The sequence below is a fragment of the Phodopus roborovskii genome, unplaced genomic scaffold (assembly GCF_943737965.1).
Source record: "Phodopus roborovskii unplaced genomic scaffold, PHOROB, whole genome shotgun sequence".
NCBI classification, from domain to species: Eukaryota; Metazoa; Chordata; class Mammalia; order Rodentia; family Cricetidae; genus Phodopus; species Phodopus roborovskii.
Window position 1 is genome coordinate 5,135,091 of NW_026126418.1, and position 19,766 is coordinate 5,154,856.

Below are 19,766 nucleotides of genomic sequence, written 5' to 3' on the forward strand. Positions count from 1 at the left end.
ATAATGACCCAGTGTGTTTCTGTGATTGGGGAGGGGGTCACTGAAGCTCAGTATGGCAGCTCAGCCTGTAGACTGAAGAACTTAGGCTGCCCTCTCCCCACAAGTCTTCCTCCAGAACCTGTATAATGATGGGCAGTATGGTACAACTTCCTGTTGAAATGCCCTTCCTCACCTGAGTAAGCACAGTGGAATAGACACTGGGTGGGGGAGGGTCAATGGATGGGTGAGGAGATGCTTAAATGTGTCTTCCTTTGATTTCAGGTCAAGAATTTCACTGATGTCCACCCTGACTACGGGGCCCGCATCCAGGCTCTTCTGGACAGATACAATGCTGAGAAGCCTAAGGTGAGCTGAGCTGTGTGACTGTCGGAGGAGCATGCGCTGGGGTGGACTGGATACAGTCTGTTTGCCACTGACATTGCCTTGACAGTGCGGCAGCTACTGGGCATTTTCTTAGAGATATAAACAACTGACCTGCACAGTAATATGCTTCATTTGGGTTCCACACACTATGAAATTGTTCACAGGGAATGAATTTCTGGGTTGTTCTCAGAGAAATTCCCCAGTGCCTGTGAGTTGGCTAACATGCTGGTCTTCTCTTCCTTGACACAGAACTCGATTCATACCTATATGCAGGCGGGCTCTCACTTGGCTGCAAAGGAAAAAGCTAACCTGTGAGGCTCAGGTGCTCAACCTTGCCCTCCACCGAGATCTCGCCAGAAGCAGAACACAGGGCACACCTGTAGTCACTGCTGGACCTGCTCTCCCTTCTGAAGCACAAGCTCATGCTGGTGTCTTTAAAGTGATAATCAGGCTTCTAGAGTGAATAATAGCAATGCTTTTGATGCTGCTTTCCTGGGAAATTGAAGGTTAGGGCTTAGCAATCATTTAACAGAAACATGGGTCTACAAAGACGTCTGTTCAGATTATTCATTTAAAATGACTACATTTAAAATGATAAGACACGTTTTCTAGCCAGAAACATGATTTGATTAGATAAGATAAAAATCTTGGTAAGATTGATGTTTTCTCATGTTACCTCATGGCCTGATATATATACATTACACACACACACACACACACACACACACACACACTACACACAAGTGAAGAAGATAAAGATGGCCCACACAGAAATTTTTTTTTTATTTTCTAAGGCCCTTATAAGCAAAACCATACTTAATACATCTGTGTCTTCCAAAAATAACTTTAGCGATGTTGAAATTTAATGTTTATTCCTGATCAAATTCTTATTTTTCACTTGATGTTATGTTTATGCTAATACACAGTGATTTCACGTAGGTTGATTTGTACTTGCTTACATTTTTACAATAAAATAATGTATATGTGTCTTAGAGTTTTTATTGCTGTGAAGAGACACCACGACCACGGCAACTCTTACAAAGAAAACATTTAATTGAGGTGGCAGCTGACAATCTCAGAGGTTCAGTCCATTATCATCATGATGGGGAGCATGGTGTGCCTGCCCACATGGTGCCGGTGCTGAGAGTGTTACATCTTGCAGGCAACAGGAAGCTGACTGAGACACTGGGCAGTATCCTGAGCATAGGAAACCTCAAAGCCCACCCCACAGTGACACACTTCTTCCAACAAGGCCATACCCACTCCAACAAAGCTACACCTCCTAATAGTGCCCCTCCCTGTAAGATTGTGGGGGCCAGTTACATTCAAGCTACTACATTCCACTCTTATAATAATATCATAATGCAAAATGCATTTAGTCTATTTTTAAAAGACCCCATAGTCTATAAAAGTCTCAACCATGTTTAAAAGTTCAGTTTCTTCTGAGATTCATGCAATCTCAAAACTGTAATTTACATTTTCTTTTGTAAAATAAAAATAAAAACACCAGATCACCTAATTCCAACACACAATGGCACAGGATATACATTACCATTCCAAAGCATAGGGAAGGGAGCGGAGTGAGGAAATGCGGCACCAAAGCAAGACCAGCTGGGGAAACTAAACCCTGAAACATCCTCAGATCGCCAACCTCATTCAGCTTTGTTGACTGCAACACATTACTCTCTCTTGAGCTGGCTCCACTCCCTCTTAGCAGCTCTCCTTGACAGGAATCCTACGATGCTGGCATCTCTAACATCTTGAGGTCTCCAAGGCAATCCAGGCTTCAACTTCACAGTTTCACTCAATGGCCTCTCGGCTAGGCCTCCATTCAGAGACGCCCTTGACGCATGCCTGACCTCAGTGGTTTTCTTTAGGCTTGGAGGCAAACTCTACAACACATTTCTTCTATCCTAACCTCTAAACCAGGACCAAGTGACTGGAGCTCCCGAGTTCTGGTGCTTTCTGGGGCTGGAGCATGACCCCTTATCATCTTCACCAGCTCTCTGTTGTTCACTACCTAAGCTTGGCTGTCCTAAAACTTGCTCTGTAGACCAGGCTGGCCTCAAACTCAGAGACCTGCCGACCTCTGCCTTCCTTCCCAGTGCTGGGATTAAAGGTGTGCCCTACTGCAAGTGGCCTTAAGCTTTTCTTTAGTTTCTTTCCACAAGTTGGAAACATAGCTGGGTGGGATCTTGCCCTGAGGTCACCACTCCCTAATGTTCCATTTTTAATCTGTTTATCTCCTTGAACACAGGATTTAGTTACATTCCACTTCATGATGTTCCTTTTCTCCTCAAGGTTTACATTTTGTAATTTACCCTGTTCAGCATAAACCTTATAAGCTCCTTTTCATATAAACCTCACAAGCAACGGCCTAGAAGCAGCTGCTCTGCTCACTCTGGAACCTCAGCTCACTGCCTTCCCTCCAGACTTCACCATGTCCATCAGGGTGACCCAGAAGTCCTACAAGGTGTCCACCTCCGGCCCCCGGGCCTTCAGTAGCTGCTCGTACTCGAGTGCACCCGGTGCGCGCATCAGCTCTTCCAGCTTTTCCAGGGCGGGCAGCGGCAGCAGCTTCCGGGGAAGCCTGGGTATCAGCATGGGTCTGGGCGGCTTCAGTGGGGCTAGTGTAGGGGGTATCACAGCAGTCACGGTGAACCAGAGCCTGCTGAGCCCCTTGAAGCTGGAGGTACACCCGAACCCAGGTGCGTACCCAGGAGGAGCAGAATAAATCCCTCAACAATAAGTTCACCTCCTTCATTGACAATGTGTACTTCCTGGAGCAGCAGAACAAGATGCTGGAGACCAAGTGGAGCCTGCTGCAGCAGCAGAAGACATCTAGGAGCAACACGGACAACATGTTTGAGAGCTATATCAACAGGCTTCGCTGGCAGCTGGAAGCCCTGGGCCAGGAGAAGCTGAAGCTGGAGGCAGAGCTTGGCAACATGCAGGGCCTGGTGGAGGACTTCAAGAATAAGTATGAAGATGAGATCAACAAGTGTTGATCTCCAACAAGAGATGGAGAATGAATTTGTCCTCATCAAGAAGGATATAGACGAAGCTTACATGAACAAGGTGGAACTGGAATCCCGACTGGAGGGACTGACTGATGAGATCAACTTCCTTCGGCAGATCCACGAAGAAGAGATCCTAGAGCTGCAGTCTCAGATCTCAGACACGTCTGTGGTGCTGTCTATGGACAACAGCCGCTCCCTGGACAAGGACAGCTTCATCACTGAAGTCCGTGCCCACTATGAGGACATCTCCAACTGGAGCCAGGCTGAGGCTGAAAGCATGTACCAGATTAAGTATGAGGAATTGCATCCCCTGGTTGGGAAGCATGGGGATGACTTGCGCTGTACAAAGACTTGAGATCTCTGAGATGAACCGCAACACCAGCCGCCTGCAGGCAGAGAGCGAAGGTTTCAAAGGCCAGAAAGCAACCCTGTAGGCTGCCATTGCTGATGCTGAGCAACGTGGGGAGATGGCCATTAAGGATGCCAATGCCAAGCTGGCCCAGCTGGAGGCCAGCCGGCGGCAGGCCAAGCAGGACATGGCCCGGCAGCTGCGCGAGTACCAGGAGCTTATAAATGTCAAGCTGGCACTTGACATCGAGATCGCCAACTACCGCAAGCTGCTGGAGGGCGAGTGGCTACTCAGGAGGGCTGAGCTCAGCCTATGGAGGACTCACCAGCAGCTCAGCCTATGGAGGACTCACCAGCCCTGGCTCCAGCTATTGTATGAGCTCCTTCTAGCCCAGCTTCAGCTCTGTCAGGGGCTCCAGCACTTACAGTTGCACCAAGGCCGTGGTTGTGAAGAAGATTGGAACCCGTGATGGGAAGCTGGTGTCTTAGTCCTCTGATATCCTGCCCAAGTGAACAGCCTCCAGTGTCAGCCTGTGCTCTGCAGCTGTCCAGGGGAGACAGCAGTATGGCACAGTGCAGGGAATAAGAGACCCACTGGAGGATCAGCCGTAGCCCTCTGGCAACCTTGGGAGGAATCTTCTATCTGGAGTAACCCTCTGGCCCCCGCCTCCCTCCTAAACCTAATTCAGTTGTATTTTCCAAAATAAAAGCCTTCACCTGGCTAAAAAGAAAAAAAGAAAACCTCACAAGCATGAATATGAGAAACCACACCACAGAGTCTTTAGTAGCCTGTATTGAGATTTCCTCTGCCAAAAGAATTAATCCAAAACTCTTCACTTTAGCTTCAGGCAGACTCTTTGAACAAGGACAAAAAGCAGCCACTTATTTACTTATTTATTTATTTAACTGAAATGTCACAAGAAAGATCTCTAGGCAACATACTAAAATTCTTCTCTGAAACCTCTTGAGTGAGCCCACCTCCCTCCCCCATAGTTCAAATAACTCAGCAACAGTTTCCCATGTTCCTACTAGTATGGCCCATTAGGTAGTGCTTAAAACATTCCACTGCTTTCCAAACCCAAAGTATCAAAGTCCAAATCCTTCTAAGCAAATATATAGCCAGGTCTATCACAGCAATACTGCAGTCCCTGCAGACCAAATTCTGTCTAAGGGTTTTTATTGCTATGAAGAGATACCATGACCATGGTGACTCTTATAAAGGAAACATTTAATTGGGGTGGCAGCTTACAGTTTCAGAGGTTCAGCCCATTATCATCATGACTGGAAACATGGCAGTGTGCTGGCTGACATGGTGCTGGATCTTGAGAGTACTACATCTTGCAGGCAACAGGAAGTCAGCTGAGAGACCGGGTGGTATCCTGAGCACAGGAAACCTCAAAGCACACCCTCACAGTGACATACTTCCTCCAACAAGGCCACACCAACTCTTACAAAGCCACGCCTCCTAATGTGCCCCTCCCTATGAGATTAGGGAGCCAATTACATTCAAGTTACCACAATGGTATTTGGTTTCTTTCAATTCTCTGAATAATGGGCAACTAGATAGCACAAGCATTGTCTGCCTTAACAATGAGACTGCTAGTGGCCCGAGGACACTGGGCTGTTTGTCTTTGAATGACTCTGGCACACTGAGAAAATGGTCAATGTCCTGACTTTGCAAATTCTTAGATCTCTTACCCATTTGCTTAGGGGTTAAGAACATCTTGTACAGCTCTCACAGAAGACATGTGTTTGGTTTCCAGTGCCCACGTTGGGTGGCTCACAACTGCCTGTAGTTTTAGAGGAGTCTGAGGCCCCTGGCTGAGAGATATGAACTGTCTCTTTCACCACAGTTTCTTTACCCTGTATTTCCCCTCTATCTGAGCAGGTTAGAAACTGGTCTATCCGTAGACACAGAAAGTGAGTATACCTGTTTATACCCAATGCTGAGTCTTGTCAGTGCAGGTACTGACTGTAATTGTCTGTATATCAAGTCTGTGGCATGAACTAAAAACTGAATACCGTGCACTGACAGGGTATGTATGTGGGTTATACATGTAGACTCGGAGTTTAGGACACACTGTTCTGTTTTATTATATTTTATTTCCTAAAATAAGTTGGCAGTTAACAACCACCGCCTGCTCTAGAGTATTCTCTTCATCTAACACTTAAGAGTATCTTCAGTTTTTCTCTGGAAACCTCTTGTGACTTTCAGAGACAGAGACACTGATGAGGTTCACTTCTCTCCTGAGGTTTTATTTCCTGTCTAATTATGTTCCACTTAAGGTTGTGCCTTAGAGTCACAGAGTTAAATTCCTAAGGAGGCTGGGAGTGAGAGGCAGTGTGGCTATCAGTGTCTAGACACATGGTTGACTTTGGCCTTGTCCTGGCCATTCTACAGTCTAGTGCTTCCAAACAATGATCATGTGTCATTCCAGGCTATAGTTGGTTCAGTCCGAGCTGGGATCAGCTGGGGATGGTTTAGCTAGTCCATCTGTGTCATATGTCTCTACTCTCAGTGGGACCCATAGGATGCCAAAGTCAAGAACGCAATCTCAGTTGTAGGAGTGCTTTCCAAGCCTTTGCATCGTGTCCACTGGTATTTCTTTGGCTAAGGCAAAAGGCATAGCATGAGGAACATTTGCTACATGGCAGGAACATGCCTATGTGGATGTGAGTAAATGCACTGAACAGAACTGTAGACCTCCTCACTCATTCTGCACCACTGGAACCTTCCATCCATCCATCTGACCACTTTTCACTGTTTCCTTCCTCATACCTGCCTTCCCTTTCATTATGCTACAGTTTGATGGTAGATGTCATTTCATAAATATGTTTCTCTTATTGGTTAATGAATAAAGCCCTGTTGGTCAATAGGAAAGCAAGATAGGTGGGATGAGGAGATAAGATGGATTTTGGAAGATGTATTAGAGAAGATTCAAGATGTAGAGACTGGAAGGAAGAGGGCTGGACCGTCTCTCTGGTTAGATAAGACCACATGGAGACACTTAGATTAATAGAAATGGATTAATATTTAAGACAGAGGTAGCAAATAAGAAACTCTAGTAACAGGCCAACAGCTTTATAATTAATACAGCATCTCTGTGTGTTATTTGGGGCTGACGCAGCTGTGGGACCAAGCTGGTGGGAAAACTGCTTGTAACAACAGTTTTTTTTTTCTTGCTTAGTTTTTACTTTTTTGCATGTGGATGTATATCCATGTACAAGTGAGTATGCATACGTGTGTGTGCGCGTGTGCATGCACTCTTGTGTGCATGCTGTGGTGCATGTGTATGTGGAAGTCAGAGGACAGCTTTCAGGAGTTAGTCTTTCCACCACGTGGGATCCAGTGATTGAACTCAGTTTTTCAGGGTTGGGGCAAGTGACTTTACCCACTGAGCTATTGCACAGGTTTGGAAATGAGTTTTAACTACTGTTTGCCGCAAGCTGTTTGGCTGTTTCTTGGCTTCTTAGCTTTGGAATGATCAAAGGGCAAAAGACCAAATTCTACTTTAAACTGAGAGGCAAAGGGAAGGCTGAAAAACCCTTTCAGAGCTTTGAAAAATGTGAAATATTAATATGAACAAATTTAAAAAGTTATATTTTGAATTTTAGATGAATTTAAGGCAGCACATATTAGCATACTGGTGGTTTTTGGTGGAAAGCCTTATTGCAGATCTTTATTCATGAAAGTACTTATTTTTCCATTTCAGAATAGTCTGTTGACCTTTTCTTCTCTGTAGCATTGTTTGCTTAGAGTAGTGCTTTAAATGATCCCTTGCATACTTGGAATTTTCTTTGGGCCAACCAGCTCCCAAATAAAGACAAGGAGACTTAGTAATTATGAACACTCTACCTCAGCTTAGGTTTGTCCCACTAGTTCTTTTAACTTAATTTAACCTGTTTCTATTCATCTACGTTTTGCATTTATTTGTTTGTTTATTTATTTATTTTACCTTTCATCCTGTATGTCCTACTTTCCTGCATCCTCTGTGTGTGTGTGTGTGTTTGTCTTGGAGTCTCCCTATCATCTCCTTTTCTTTCTTCCTCAAGCCTAATTCCTCCTCCTACTTACCCTCCCTGCATAGTTCTATCTATACCTTCTCCCTTGTTATCATCTAGTCAGCTTTATAATTAGACCAATCAGGTGTCTTAAGCAGGTACAGTAAAACAGCAATGCATCTTTATGTAATTAAACAAATGTAACACATCTTTACATAGTTAAATGCAACACATCTTCACATGGTTAAACAAATGCAATACATCTTTGTGCAGTTAAGCAAATATTCCGCAATACCCTTGTGTTGTCTGTCCTTGGATGAACTCTACTCTGGAGCTATATGTTTACACAGGACACATGCTTTGAAGAGTGTGGTGGGTTGAATGCTGGAACCCCCCTCTCTGAAACATATCCTGGAAACTGTGATTGCAACCTTATTTGGCAAAAAAGAATCTTTGCAGACATCTTTAGATTAAGGATCACAAGACAGGCACCTCCTGATAATCCAGGTGGGCACCCCAGCTGATACTGAAGAAAGCAAAGGGCAGAAGGAGGAGGCACTGTAGAAGGGGCAGGACCTAGATCTCTGCAGCCTCTGGCCAAGGTGCACATGTACTCACCAGGAGCTGTAAGAATGACAGTGACTCTGCTCCTGGAGTCTACAGCTCAGTGTGGCTATGAAGGTGCCCTGGCTCCGGGCTTCTAGTTCCCAGCACTGTTGGGACACACTACTTTTGTTTTAAGCCTCTAGGTCTCACAGTTTGTCATGGAAAGCCTGGGAACTGACAGAGCATGTTTGCTTTGATGGGTCAATGAAACTTTCACAAACAGCGGAGGGGGGATTTGGGTCTCCAGGTTGTCTGGTGAGCTGGCTTGTGCTGATGGAGCAGCATCTTTTAGCTGTGGGCTACTACTCACTTTGACCTGTTCTGTCCACCTAGGCCCCACCTGCATTCCCATCCTGGTTCTTCTGTGAGTTGTATGTCAAGAAGCTTCTTGAACAATCTCTTCTTTCAGTTGGTTTTGGGCTTTGTTTCAGCCTTTCACTCACTACTTACCCCCAGGACACAGGCCCCAAATTTAAAATGTTGGCAAAACCAAAAGCCAAAACCAAGAAGAAACATGAATAGTAGCTGACCACCTTGGGCTCAAGAAGCAGGAGGAGGTGACCAAGGGCTTGTCCCAAGGTGCATCCCAGTTTCCGCTATGTTTCAGGAAATTAACGTCAAAAAGGACTGAGAAATTAGACTTCAGATATTTTTCTTTTAAGTTGTTTTTGTTTTGTTTTTAAGTCTGATTTCTAAAAAAAAAAAAATACAGTTCCCAGCAAGAAATAAAATACAACTGCAAAAGAAGCAAAGTACAAAACAAACACCATGAACTTCAAACAACACTGTATTTGTTGAGGGCTGGAGAAATGGTGAGCAGTCAAGAGCCATCCATGGCCTCCATAACTCTAGTTCCAGGGATCTGTTGTTGCCTTCTGACCTCTATGGGCATTTGATACACATACATGCATGCAGCCAAGACACTCATATACATTAAATAACATAAATCTGAAAAAAAAGTCTTTGTTGGCCACACTATTCCATGAGCCCCATTTGGCAGTAGAAGCTTTTATAGTATCTGAAGGTAGTGGACAGGAAATCTCCCTTTGATCCATTCCCAGCTTCTAGAAAATGGGCCTTCAAAGATTCTCAGGTTGCTGGATTAAACAATGCACAGACATTGGAACATGTTAAATATTTTATTCACATTGTTTATAAACTATATCCACCTGGAAAACACATGAATCCAAAAATAGATTATTTTACAGTAATTCACATTTCTTTTTAAAACAAGTTGCATTTGAGGTTAAACTCTAAACATAGAGGTCTTCAGCCTGCATTGCTATTCAGTGCCTCATCGCTTGACATTCCCAACTCTGGAGAAGTTCAGGTTCAGGGGGGGTCTACCTTGTTGTAGGTCATTAACACCTTGCATGCCAATGGAACTAGAGATGTCAGTGCAGACTTTAACCCATGAACATTTATTGATGGAAATTCCTTGTATTTATTTTTGTCAAGAGAATCTGGCTGGGCAGTGGTGGTACATGCCTTTAATCCCAGCACTCAGGAGGCAGAAGCAGGCAGATCTCTGTGAGTTTGAGGCCAGCCTGGGCTACAAAACTACACAAAGAAACCCTGTCTTGAAAAACAAAATAAAATAATATTCCACAAGAGAAACTGTTGTAGCATTTGAGTGCTCATCAGGTAAGAAAAGAAAAGAGACTGGCAATGTGTTTGACTATTGTGGAAAGTTTGGACATTCTTTACTCTATAAAAGGGTTTAACGTCATAGCCCCAGAGGGAATCAATGGATTCTGATTTGACCATGTTGACAGCTTGAATCACAGAAACAGCAGTGATTTGGAAATTAATGCACATGTCTGTTGACTAGGTCTCTGTAGAAATGATGCTAGCCACCAGTGAGGAGGAAGGGGGCAGTGATCTCAGTAGCAATTCCAATGTGACTAATTACAAGCATGTAATTCCGAAGGATTGGCTATGGATCTAATGGCTGTGGCTAAGTGGTCAAAAATGATGATCTGGTTAAGAAACTTATCATTAGTTTAGGCTACATCCAATTAGGTCCCTGCTTAGTGGCTTAGCTTTTTTTTTTTTTTTTTAAATTAAATCCTTCTATGGAATAATTTCAAATCTAAAATAAGCACATCTTACATCTCATCTTCTCTTAAAAACTAGTGGCAGGTGAGCTGCCTCGGTTGACCACTCAGAACCTCTGGAATGGGAGGATCATGTATCCTTAATGGTGCAATGGGGCCTTTCTTTGAAGCAGCACCCATAACACTGACTACCTTGGCTCCAAACACTTCATTAGGTAAATAATGTTTCATCAAGTCTCCACAGAAGACCATCCCTTTTCCCCCCTTGGGATGAAGACGACTGCTTAAGGGTTTCTGATATCACCCCAAGAGAAAACAACTGAATCCAAATGTAAGCTGAGATGTGCAGAAATTTTTATCATTGTGTTTGTAGGTTTTGAAGAGGAGGAGGGGAAGGAGGAGGAGGAAGAAGACTTTCAAATGTCTATTTTGATCTGATTGTTTCAAACAACAGGAATCCATCAAAAGAGCTTGGTGTTGGCGTAGATCATAGTTTGTCTTCCTGCCACCCGTGTGCATTTTTTCCAAATTTGTACACTAACCTCCGGTCAACCCGCTCCAAAATTCCCGTTTTATAGTAGTATCTGTGAAAATGAGCAGAAGAGAGAAATCCAGGGGAGGTTTGCACCCCAAGAAAACAACAGCACGTAAACATTCCTTGTTCCTCTCCGGTGACACGGCTTTACCTACCCTGGTATTTCCACACCCTGTTATTAACTTACACTTAAACCCTTCCCAGACACCGTGAAGACTGAACCTCACCACGGTCAGCTCAGCCTGTGTTTGTGTGCACGATGGCTTGGGTTCAGGGTGATTCCCCCCGCCCCCAGGAATGTTGTCAAAACTGAAAAGGACAGTGGGTCACTTTACAAACCATAATCCCACCTGAAACCAAGAAGAGGCTTAGCTCATGACCCTTTCATATAAAGCGAGGGGGAAAGCTGTGAAAACAGTGTCATTTTCTCCGGCTGGCTATTTTATATAACTCCTCTGCAGGCTCATAGTATCTGATGCTATTTACTTACCTCAGGGCTCTGCTCAACTTTTCATATGTCATCCTGTCGTTTTTCTTCCTTTGTCCCCACATCTTGGCCAGGGCCTCTGATTTAACGACTCGGAAAATGCCCTGTTCCCTGTCTTCCCATTCCAGGATGCCACAGTTTTCTTCAGGAGACAGAAGCAAATCTCTGACAAATTCCCACAGATGAGAGCTTTGGAGGCCTTTGGGACAGAAACAGAATAAATAGTCAGCTTCCTGTCTTTAAAATGGCTTTACATTTTTTAATATATATTTAAAGAGAAACTGTGTTTCCTAGTAACATCATGTGCCATACCTATAAAGTCTCACCAACATGACTGCTCGATCATGAGCTGAACAAGGAAGACATCAATGGACATGCCGGACTGGATGGGGAAAGCCCATGAGGCCTCGGCACTACTCAAAGAACTAGAGGCAACTGAGGAATGCTGGGAGTGAGAGAGGTGGCCCTCCTCAGGGAAGAGCACACCAACTGGTTGTTCAGGGCCACATAGTCAGTCCTGGAAACGTATATACTAGTAACATTGTACAGACTGAGCAGGTTACATTTGTGAATATGTGTGTATATACATGTATGCATACAATAACAGTGAAGAAAGGTAATGGATTTGATGGGCAGGAGTATATGAAAGAGTTTGGAGGAAGGAAAGGAAAGGGAGAAATGGTGCAATTATAATCTCAACAATTAAAAAATATGAGGGATGTTAAAAGAAAAGCAAGTGGGAAGGAGGGAGGGAGAGAGAAGATAGATAGATAGATAAATAGATAGATAGATAGATAGATAGATAGATAGATGTAACTTCTCCTTAACCTGTGAGAACTGTTGCTGGGCTGGACAACTCTCACTATGAGTGTGCTGCTTGGGGCCTTACCAAGCTGGAAAATGTCTGTTCCCTGATAAACTATAAGCAAAATCCCCACGCAGAGACACGTAATTTACCCAAAGAGCACTATGGCCCCTCATAAGCTCACTGCTTTCTAACCGGCATTAAGATGGGAGACCCATCCTTTCTTAAACAGAAATGGAGGAGGAGTGGATTGTGGGGGTGGAAACAGAGGGAGTTTGGGGGAAGAAACCTAGAAGAGAGGAGGGAGGGGAAACTTTGTCAAGGATGTAAAATAAATAAATTTATGTATTAAAAAGTAAAAGATCTGGTACCCACAGCTATTCTACAGTTTTATTTATCACAATGAGTTTTTATTTCTCTCGTGCCTATAGGACATGGGTAAGACTGATCTGGGCTATGACTGCCTGAGTTTGATCTGGAATTTGCCTTTTCCTGGCTCTGGAAACACAGTCTCTTTATTTACTGTCATTGTTAAAGGGTAATAAAGTACCAGTGTCATACTGTGCGCTTGAGGATTTAATGGTTTAATGCATGGCAAGTGGCTAGATGCAGGCCTAGCACAGGGTGACTGCTTGCACATAATGGAAGCGGGATCCTGCCCCTGGCAGATCTCGGTGCTGGGAAAGGCCCATGGACTGGCCAAATCCCCACATTGCCTTTATCCTCTTTCTCTGAGTACTTCAATGAGAAGGCCACACAGTGGGCCGGGAAAAAGAAAGCTTTCCTTCACTAATAGAACCCAGTCAGAACATTTCTTTAATTCTTAAAATCTGATGTCTAAGCGAAAATAACGGTTTGATCCCATGTATGAAAGCAATCATTGACTTCTCCACCACCTCCCTGGGGAGGTGACCGCTCCCATTCAGATAGTTAATTCCATACACTGACTGTCTCCAGGAAGAGGAATGGTGTCTCTGCTCTTACTTGTTCGACTGTGACAGTCTTGACTCTTGATGCCACTTGTCTTCAAGCAACTGGAATCAGCATCTGAAACAGAAGGACCCATGGTAGTGGAGGAACCTCAAACTGCACCCCAAAGAGCAGACGTTAACTGCCAGCCTCGTGGTAGGAGCCCCTTTAGGTCATTAGTAGATAGAAGGATGGGGTGTGCTCCATCCTGGGACCTGCTGTAAGTGTATATTGGGCTCCTGCTGGAATACAAGAGAACACACAGAAGCCGTCCCTGCTCATGGGACCAGGTGAACCCCAGGTGAAACAGACAAATGACCGGTTGATTTAAATGTGATCAGTACACGACACTAGAGAGAATGATGCAAAGAAGTGGCTACTTTGTGAGGGAGACTCTGACAGGAGGAGACAGTTACATTACCAACCAGTGGGAGGGGGAGGGGGAGGGGGAGGAGGGAGATGGGAGGGGAGGGAGAGGAGAGTTTTAGGTGAAGGGAGCAGTGTACACTCTGCCCTTTCCACACAGAGCACCTGGGAACCTGGCACACCTTGTGTCTGGGGAGGGCGGGAAGAGCCAGTGCCATTCATGTAGGTTGCAGACAGTGGTAGCTCATGATTTTGGAGGCTGGGTGATGGTTTGGGATTTTATACTAAGGTGAAATCAGAGATTTCTGCCACCCGACCCCCATTGCAGCCTTTTTCTTCCTTTCTTCCTTTCTTCCTTCCTTTCTTTTCCATCTTTCTTTCTTTCTTTGTCATTTTCTTTTCTTTCTTTCTTTCTTTTCTTTTCTTTTCTTTTTTTTTTTTTTTTTTTTTTGAGCCAGTCTTACATTGCTCACACTGGTTTTAAACTCATGGTATTCTGGATGATCCTGAACTCCTGGCCTTCCTGCCCCCACCTCTTGAGTGAGTGCCGGGAATGCAGGCATACACTACCATTTCCAGTTTATGCCACGCTGGGGATGGAACTCAAGGCGTCATGTGTGCTACGCAAACCACGTAACTGGCCTACACCTCTAACTCAAAGGCCACTTTAGGAAGGTGCCTCTTGAGACTGTGTGGAGAGCAGATTGGCGGGGACACAATAAAGACAGAGACTGAACTGAATTATGCGTTATCCTGCTGTAACCGACAATCTGAGATAGCCACACACGCACTGTCCCAAAGTACGCGAATTCTCTAAGAACAGCAGAACAGACCTAACCCCTAGTGCCCCAGATCTGTCTGGGCCGCCAGCTTTGTGCTTCCACTGTGCAGGCTCTCTCTCCTTGCAGTTCAGGCCTCCTTGGGGCCTTTACAGTTGTGCTTTGCCCAGAATGCTCTTTCCTTTACCATCTGGGTATTCACATCCCCATCTCAGTCTAGACTCAAATTCACCTTCCAGGCGTGGCCTCCTCCGACTGTGAACACTGTAATCACAGGTGCCTCTAGGCTTTTACTTAGGATCTCACATCTGCTTGCTTTATTGCCTTTGAGCTCCTTCATATACATTTATTTGTGTGGTTTGTAGTCTGTGCCCACTAGGGGGCAGGATTTGTCTTTGCCTATGTATTCCCTCAGCATCTAGCATAGTTGCTGGGTATACAGCAGGCATTAGATAAGTGATACTCTCAGCCACTACACTGCACTAAGCACAATGATGTTACAGTTTAGGATGTGTGCTAATGGGACAAAGAAATAGACATGTCATCTTGGGAGGAAAGGGTGTTCTGTTTACACTGTTGCCCAGATCCTGTATCCTGGGCCACTGGGTCTTATGGCTCCTCAAGTGGTCCCCTTTTGTCACTAAGATGAAGGCTATCTGTCACATTAGGCAGGCTTTTCATAACCTGGGCCACACTCAGCCCTCTAACCTTATCTCTTTCTGCGCCCCAATTTCCTCTCATCTCTGAGGGTCTCCTGTGCCTCCAGTTACCACTTCCACCCAGCTGACTCCCTCTCTCTCTCACAGAACCTCTTCAGAACCCTTCCCTAAAGCCATCTCCTGGGCTAGAGCCCCCACCCACCAGCCTGAGGTCTAAGGGCACCCAGGTGTTTCTTGAGTCATGGTGTGTTTCTTCTTCCTTTAAAATCTGCCTTGCCTTTTCTCTGCTAAAGCTGATGTTTAATGGAGACTTTGCTGAGTGTTGAGAGCTTACCAGAGGGAGGCCTCATATGTGACAACCCTGGGTGGCATGGTTGTCATTTTATCGAGGAGGAATTTGAAGCCTAGAGAGTTTAAGACTGTTATACAGGTGTGAAGCTGGGCCTTGCTTGAGTCCAGAGTTCCCATCCCAGACCTAACACTCACAACCAGGATGCCATCGTGTCCTTCTCAGGAGTCATTTGGCACGCACCGAGTGAGCATTTAGCTCATATGGGCTGAACAGTTGCCACTGCCTCTTTTGCGCTGTGTGTCTGTCCCCATCTATAGACTTCCCCATTGTGTCACTGAATCTTTTAGGGGAAAAGCAAGCGGTGCCATAGCAATACACAAAGGCCAGTCAGTGACTGTGAACGGACAAGAAGCCTTCACTGAACTATAAGGAGAGCCAGGGAAAGGGTGTGATTTCATTTCTGTGGGCCCCTGTGCTTGGGATGGAGGCTCTTTGGTGTAATGCAGGAGCATAGAGCAGGAAGCATGGCGGGAGACATGGAGATGGTTCACCTGGTCACATCACTCTGTTCCGACTGTCCCAGGTCCAGGTGACTTTGAAGGCCCTCACGGATTGAGAAGGTTCCAGACCTCTTTTTGTTTTTGTTTTTGGCTTTTAGAGACAGGGGTTCTCAGTATTGTTTTGGAGCCTGTCGTGGAACTCGTTCTGTAAACCAGGCTGGCCTCAAACTCACAGAGATCTGTCTGCCTCTGCCTCCTGAGTGCTGGGACTAAAGCTGTGTGCCACCAACACCTGGTCCAAACCTCCTTTTCAGTCTAATGATTGAGGTAGAGGCTGAGGCAGAGAAGGTGGAGTCATTACCGTTGATTAAACACTTCACCAAGACCAGCATTTGGTCTGCTGCACTACTCTGTAGGAACTCTTGTTTCTCTGCAAACAGCAGCCTCTGTGCGTGCGTGCATGTGTGTGTGTATCCTCTGTTTTCATGTAGCTGGTGTGGCCTGAGGGAAGACATAGCCCTACTACTGTCTGTGAGGTTTGGGTAGGCCTGGTTGGCCTTGAGACTGGAAACTTATAATAGAGCCAAGGGGTTTATTATCTTTTGTTAATTAAAATCATATTCAGGCATCCTTTAGAATCTAGGATGGAGGCCTGGGGATAGGGTTTCATAATCAAGCTCAGTCCATCCAAAAAGCCCACCCTACACTAGCATGGCAAGGTTCAAGAGCTGGAGTGGCTAGCCATGAATTTAAGAGCATAAGCTCTATTCTGGGTATGGTGTGGCCTCTACTGACATTGCCGTAGTAGAGGAGGGTGGGGACACCTGGAGAGGAAAGGAAAAGTGATCAAGGGCTAGGCTGCTTCCCCTTGGGCAGTCTTAATGGCTTCATGGCTTGCTGGACTTTTGGTAGGATCATTGTTAAGCTAGACTCAGAATTAGACACGTCTCAGGAGCCTTGAGTCTCTACGAAGCAGGCAAGAGAACAAACAGAAGGGCCTGGGAGCAGCTATGCATGTGTGTGTATACATGTATAGCAGGTATGTGTATGTACATGCATGGCAGGTGTGTATGCTCATGTGTGTGTACATGATGGCAGGTGTGTATGCTCATGGGTAGCTGAATGTGTATGCATAGAACCACTGAGAGGACAATTTGGAATCAGGCCCAGGGTTGGGTTTGCTCTCAAGTTGCTGTGCTCTGTGTTTCTTCCAAAGCAAATGGAGATGGGGGTGTTCATGTGAGTTCATTCATCTAAATTGCTGACTCTATGGCTGGCCCAGTGTTAAGTATGTAAAATCAATGAATGTCTCCCTGCCCTCCTTGGCCATGCTGTGGTCTCTGGTTGGCATCAACACTGAAAGTCAGCCTCTGGTTTCCTGTTCCAGGATATCTGGGGCCATGAAACATTGCTGGGCCATAGACTCTGGGGCCGCATGGTCTTTGTTTCCTAGGACAGGCTTACTGTATACGCTATCAAATGGTTGGCTTCAGGCCTCCCTCTGTGCCCATTGAGTTCTACATTAGAGTTTCTGCTTGGGGAAGCATGGCCCTGAAGGCTTCAGAAAAGCCAGGTCTCAGGAGAAGGCCATGGGGTCCTGGCCATGGAACTGTTAGGGTGGTATCTACAGAGGCTTTAAATCTTGGCTCTGTCTAGACATTGTACCTCTTCAGGTTGGGGCAGACGGATCAGAGCCTCAGGCAGCAGGGGTTATCTCTGTAAGTCCTAAACACACTTACCCAAAGCCTTTTTCCCCCCTACTAACCTCACTTCTAGAAGCTTTTTATCATTTCTTCTGCTTCACTGGTTGGGCTGCCAGTATCACCATCCCAAACAGTAGTCCTGTCTGACTCTGACCCAGCAGCCTAAGTGATCTTCACATCTAGTTATGACCCTTACCATTTCCATGCTTACAATCCTTCAGTGGCTGCTTAGCTTGCTTAGTGTGAAACCCAAATCCCACTACTGATACATCTGCCCTTGCTCAGCCCTTAACCTCAGCTCCTCCTGTGGATGCGACTGATTCTTTACTGATAATGCCTAGGAGAAGTTTCTGTGATGGGGAATTCCAGCAATCCAATATGGTGGCTTCTGGCCAGCTGTGACTGCATTTAAAGCATGACTAGTGTTCCTGAGGACTTGAATCTTAACATTATTTAATTTTAAGTAATAACTACATGTGGCTAGTGGCTACTGGCTTTGGGCAACCCAATGACACCCCTTCCAGCTCTTTTTCAAGGACCATGTGAGCCCAGCATTTGTCCCCTAGAAGCTTTTCTTCCTTCTCTCTGGTAAGACCAGCTAGGGTCCTTGGGGCTGAATGGGGGTGACCCATTTCACAACTGAAGTTGCTATTCTTGTGCTAATGTCCCTAAAAACAACAAATGAAAGTAGCCAAACTGTAATTAATCAGAAGTCTAAGAACTTAAATCCTTAGTTGATGGGGATTTTAGGGAAAGGGAAAAAATCCTGGGCCAGCAAGATGGCTGGCTCAGAAGGTAAAAGTGCTTTGTATATAACCCCATGAACTGAGTTTGATTCCTGCAACCCACAGTGGAAGGAAAAACTGCTTCCCAAGAGTTATCCCTCTGACCTCAGTATTAACACCAACACACACACACACACACACACACACACACACACACACACACACGAGCGCGCGTGCACAGGCACACATACACACACATTAACATAGAGCTTTAAAATCCTAACAACTTCTAATACTCATTGCCTGCCCATTTGTATCTATGTTTCAGAGGGGAAGGCTAGGGAAACTCCATGTGGCCTGCCTACTCTTTACAGGTGGCTGAGCATGAGTCCATGGGGAAAGGGACCACATTTCTTTTCAGTCCTTGAGCCAGGATCTTTGCATGGGACTCAATAATTAATAGTAATGATAATCATTTTTTAAAATGGTAGCTCCACCTATTGGCAGGTTATAGCCACTGGTTGGTTACCCATACTCCAGTGGATGGCAGCACTAACTGGAATCATGTATTATGTTTTTAAAAAGAAGAAAAGGCATTAAGCTGGGAGAGGAACTTGTTGGGAAAAGTAGAGGATAGCTATGATCAAAATAAATTGCATACATGTATGAAATTCTCAAAGAACAAATAAAAATATTTTTAAAATGGGAGCTTCAAAGTTTCCTTTCCCTGCCTCCATCTGAAGAAATGAAATGAGGCTAATCATTGGGACCACAGGTCATTTGAAACATCCTTATCATCTTCTAATTATCAATTTGATCCACCAAGAGGACTCTGACTGTTCTGAAATATCAGCAACCATAGGCCTCTGATAGCTAGAAGTCATTACTATCATGGCTAATGGGCACCAACTCTATAGTATCCACACTGCAGGCACAAGAAAGGTCCTTTACCAGGCACAAATACCATTGTTTCTGAAGCCAATCACAACCCAGAAGGATCCAAACATTCAATAGGCAAACAAATAGAGTCATGGTAAAGACAGGACTCCATGGACATGAGTTGATGTCCCACAGACTCTTTCCTGCATAGTCACACTCTTTTAACCTATTTCTCTCTACTCTTTTTCCAAATCTTGGCTTGTTTTGGTTCATCAACCTTCTAGTATGGTTGTTAAAGCAGGGTCAAATCCAAGTGGCCAGCAATAGTTTGGGCACAGCTTTGGGCAGTTTGAACATCATACTTACAGTCTTTGATGGTGGTCTTGGTCTCTTCAGCATCATTGAAAAAGGAATAACCTGGGAAAGGAATGAAAAGAGAGATTCACAAACTATTCCATGCAATCCAGGGGGCCTGGCAAGATGAGAAGGGGAGGTTTTGGAAGAAGGGGATTGATTCTTCCCTCAGAGGAGTGTCTTTTGTCAGAGGGAAACTTAGACTCCCATCTAGCTCTTTATAAAGCCATCCTGATGTCAAATAAAACATCATACTTTTTCAAAGGTTACCTAAGAAGAACAACTGATGCTAGGGGTTCTAGAAGCATCTGTGGATC

The 19,766-nt window shown here is 45.0% G+C and overlaps 2 protein-coding genes and 1 pseudogene across 4 annotated transcripts in view; 2 read left to right on the forward strand and 1 right to left on the reverse strand.

The window, feature by feature from the left end:
• The window catches only part of Cat (catalase), a 28,130-nt gene extending 26,780 nt beyond the window's left edge, over positions 1-1,350 (forward strand). Inside the window, exons 12-13 of the mRNA XM_051184073.1 lie at positions 262-345; positions 613-1,350. Coding sequence (XP_051040030.1) covers positions 262-345; positions 613-678 — 150 coding nt within the window. The 3' untranslated portion in view covers positions 679-1,350. The remainder of the gene's footprint in view (positions 1-261; positions 346-612) is intronic.
• Positions 1,351-2,776: 1,426 nt separating this feature from the next.
• On the forward strand, positions 2,777-4,244 carry LOC127222178 (keratin, type II cytoskeletal 8-like; annotated as a pseudogene).
• Positions 4,245-10,728: 6,484 nt separating this feature from the next.
• Positions 10,729-19,766, reverse strand: part of Elf5 (E74 like ETS transcription factor 5) — a 39,488-nt gene continuing 30,450 nt past the window's right edge. For all 3 annotated transcript variants that reach the window (XM_051184091.1, XM_051184092.1, XM_051184093.1), the window contains exons 4-7: positions 19,462-19,512; positions 13,208-13,270; positions 11,422-11,617; positions 10,729-10,980 (exon numbers count right to left, since the gene is read on the reverse strand). In XM_051184091.1, the coding sequence (XP_051040048.1) occupies positions 10,884-10,980; positions 11,422-11,617; positions 13,208-13,270; positions 19,462-19,512 (407 nt within the window). In that variant the 3' untranslated portion in view covers positions 10,729-10,883. The remainder of the gene's footprint in view (positions 10,981-11,421; positions 11,618-13,207; positions 13,271-19,461; positions 19,513-19,766) is intronic.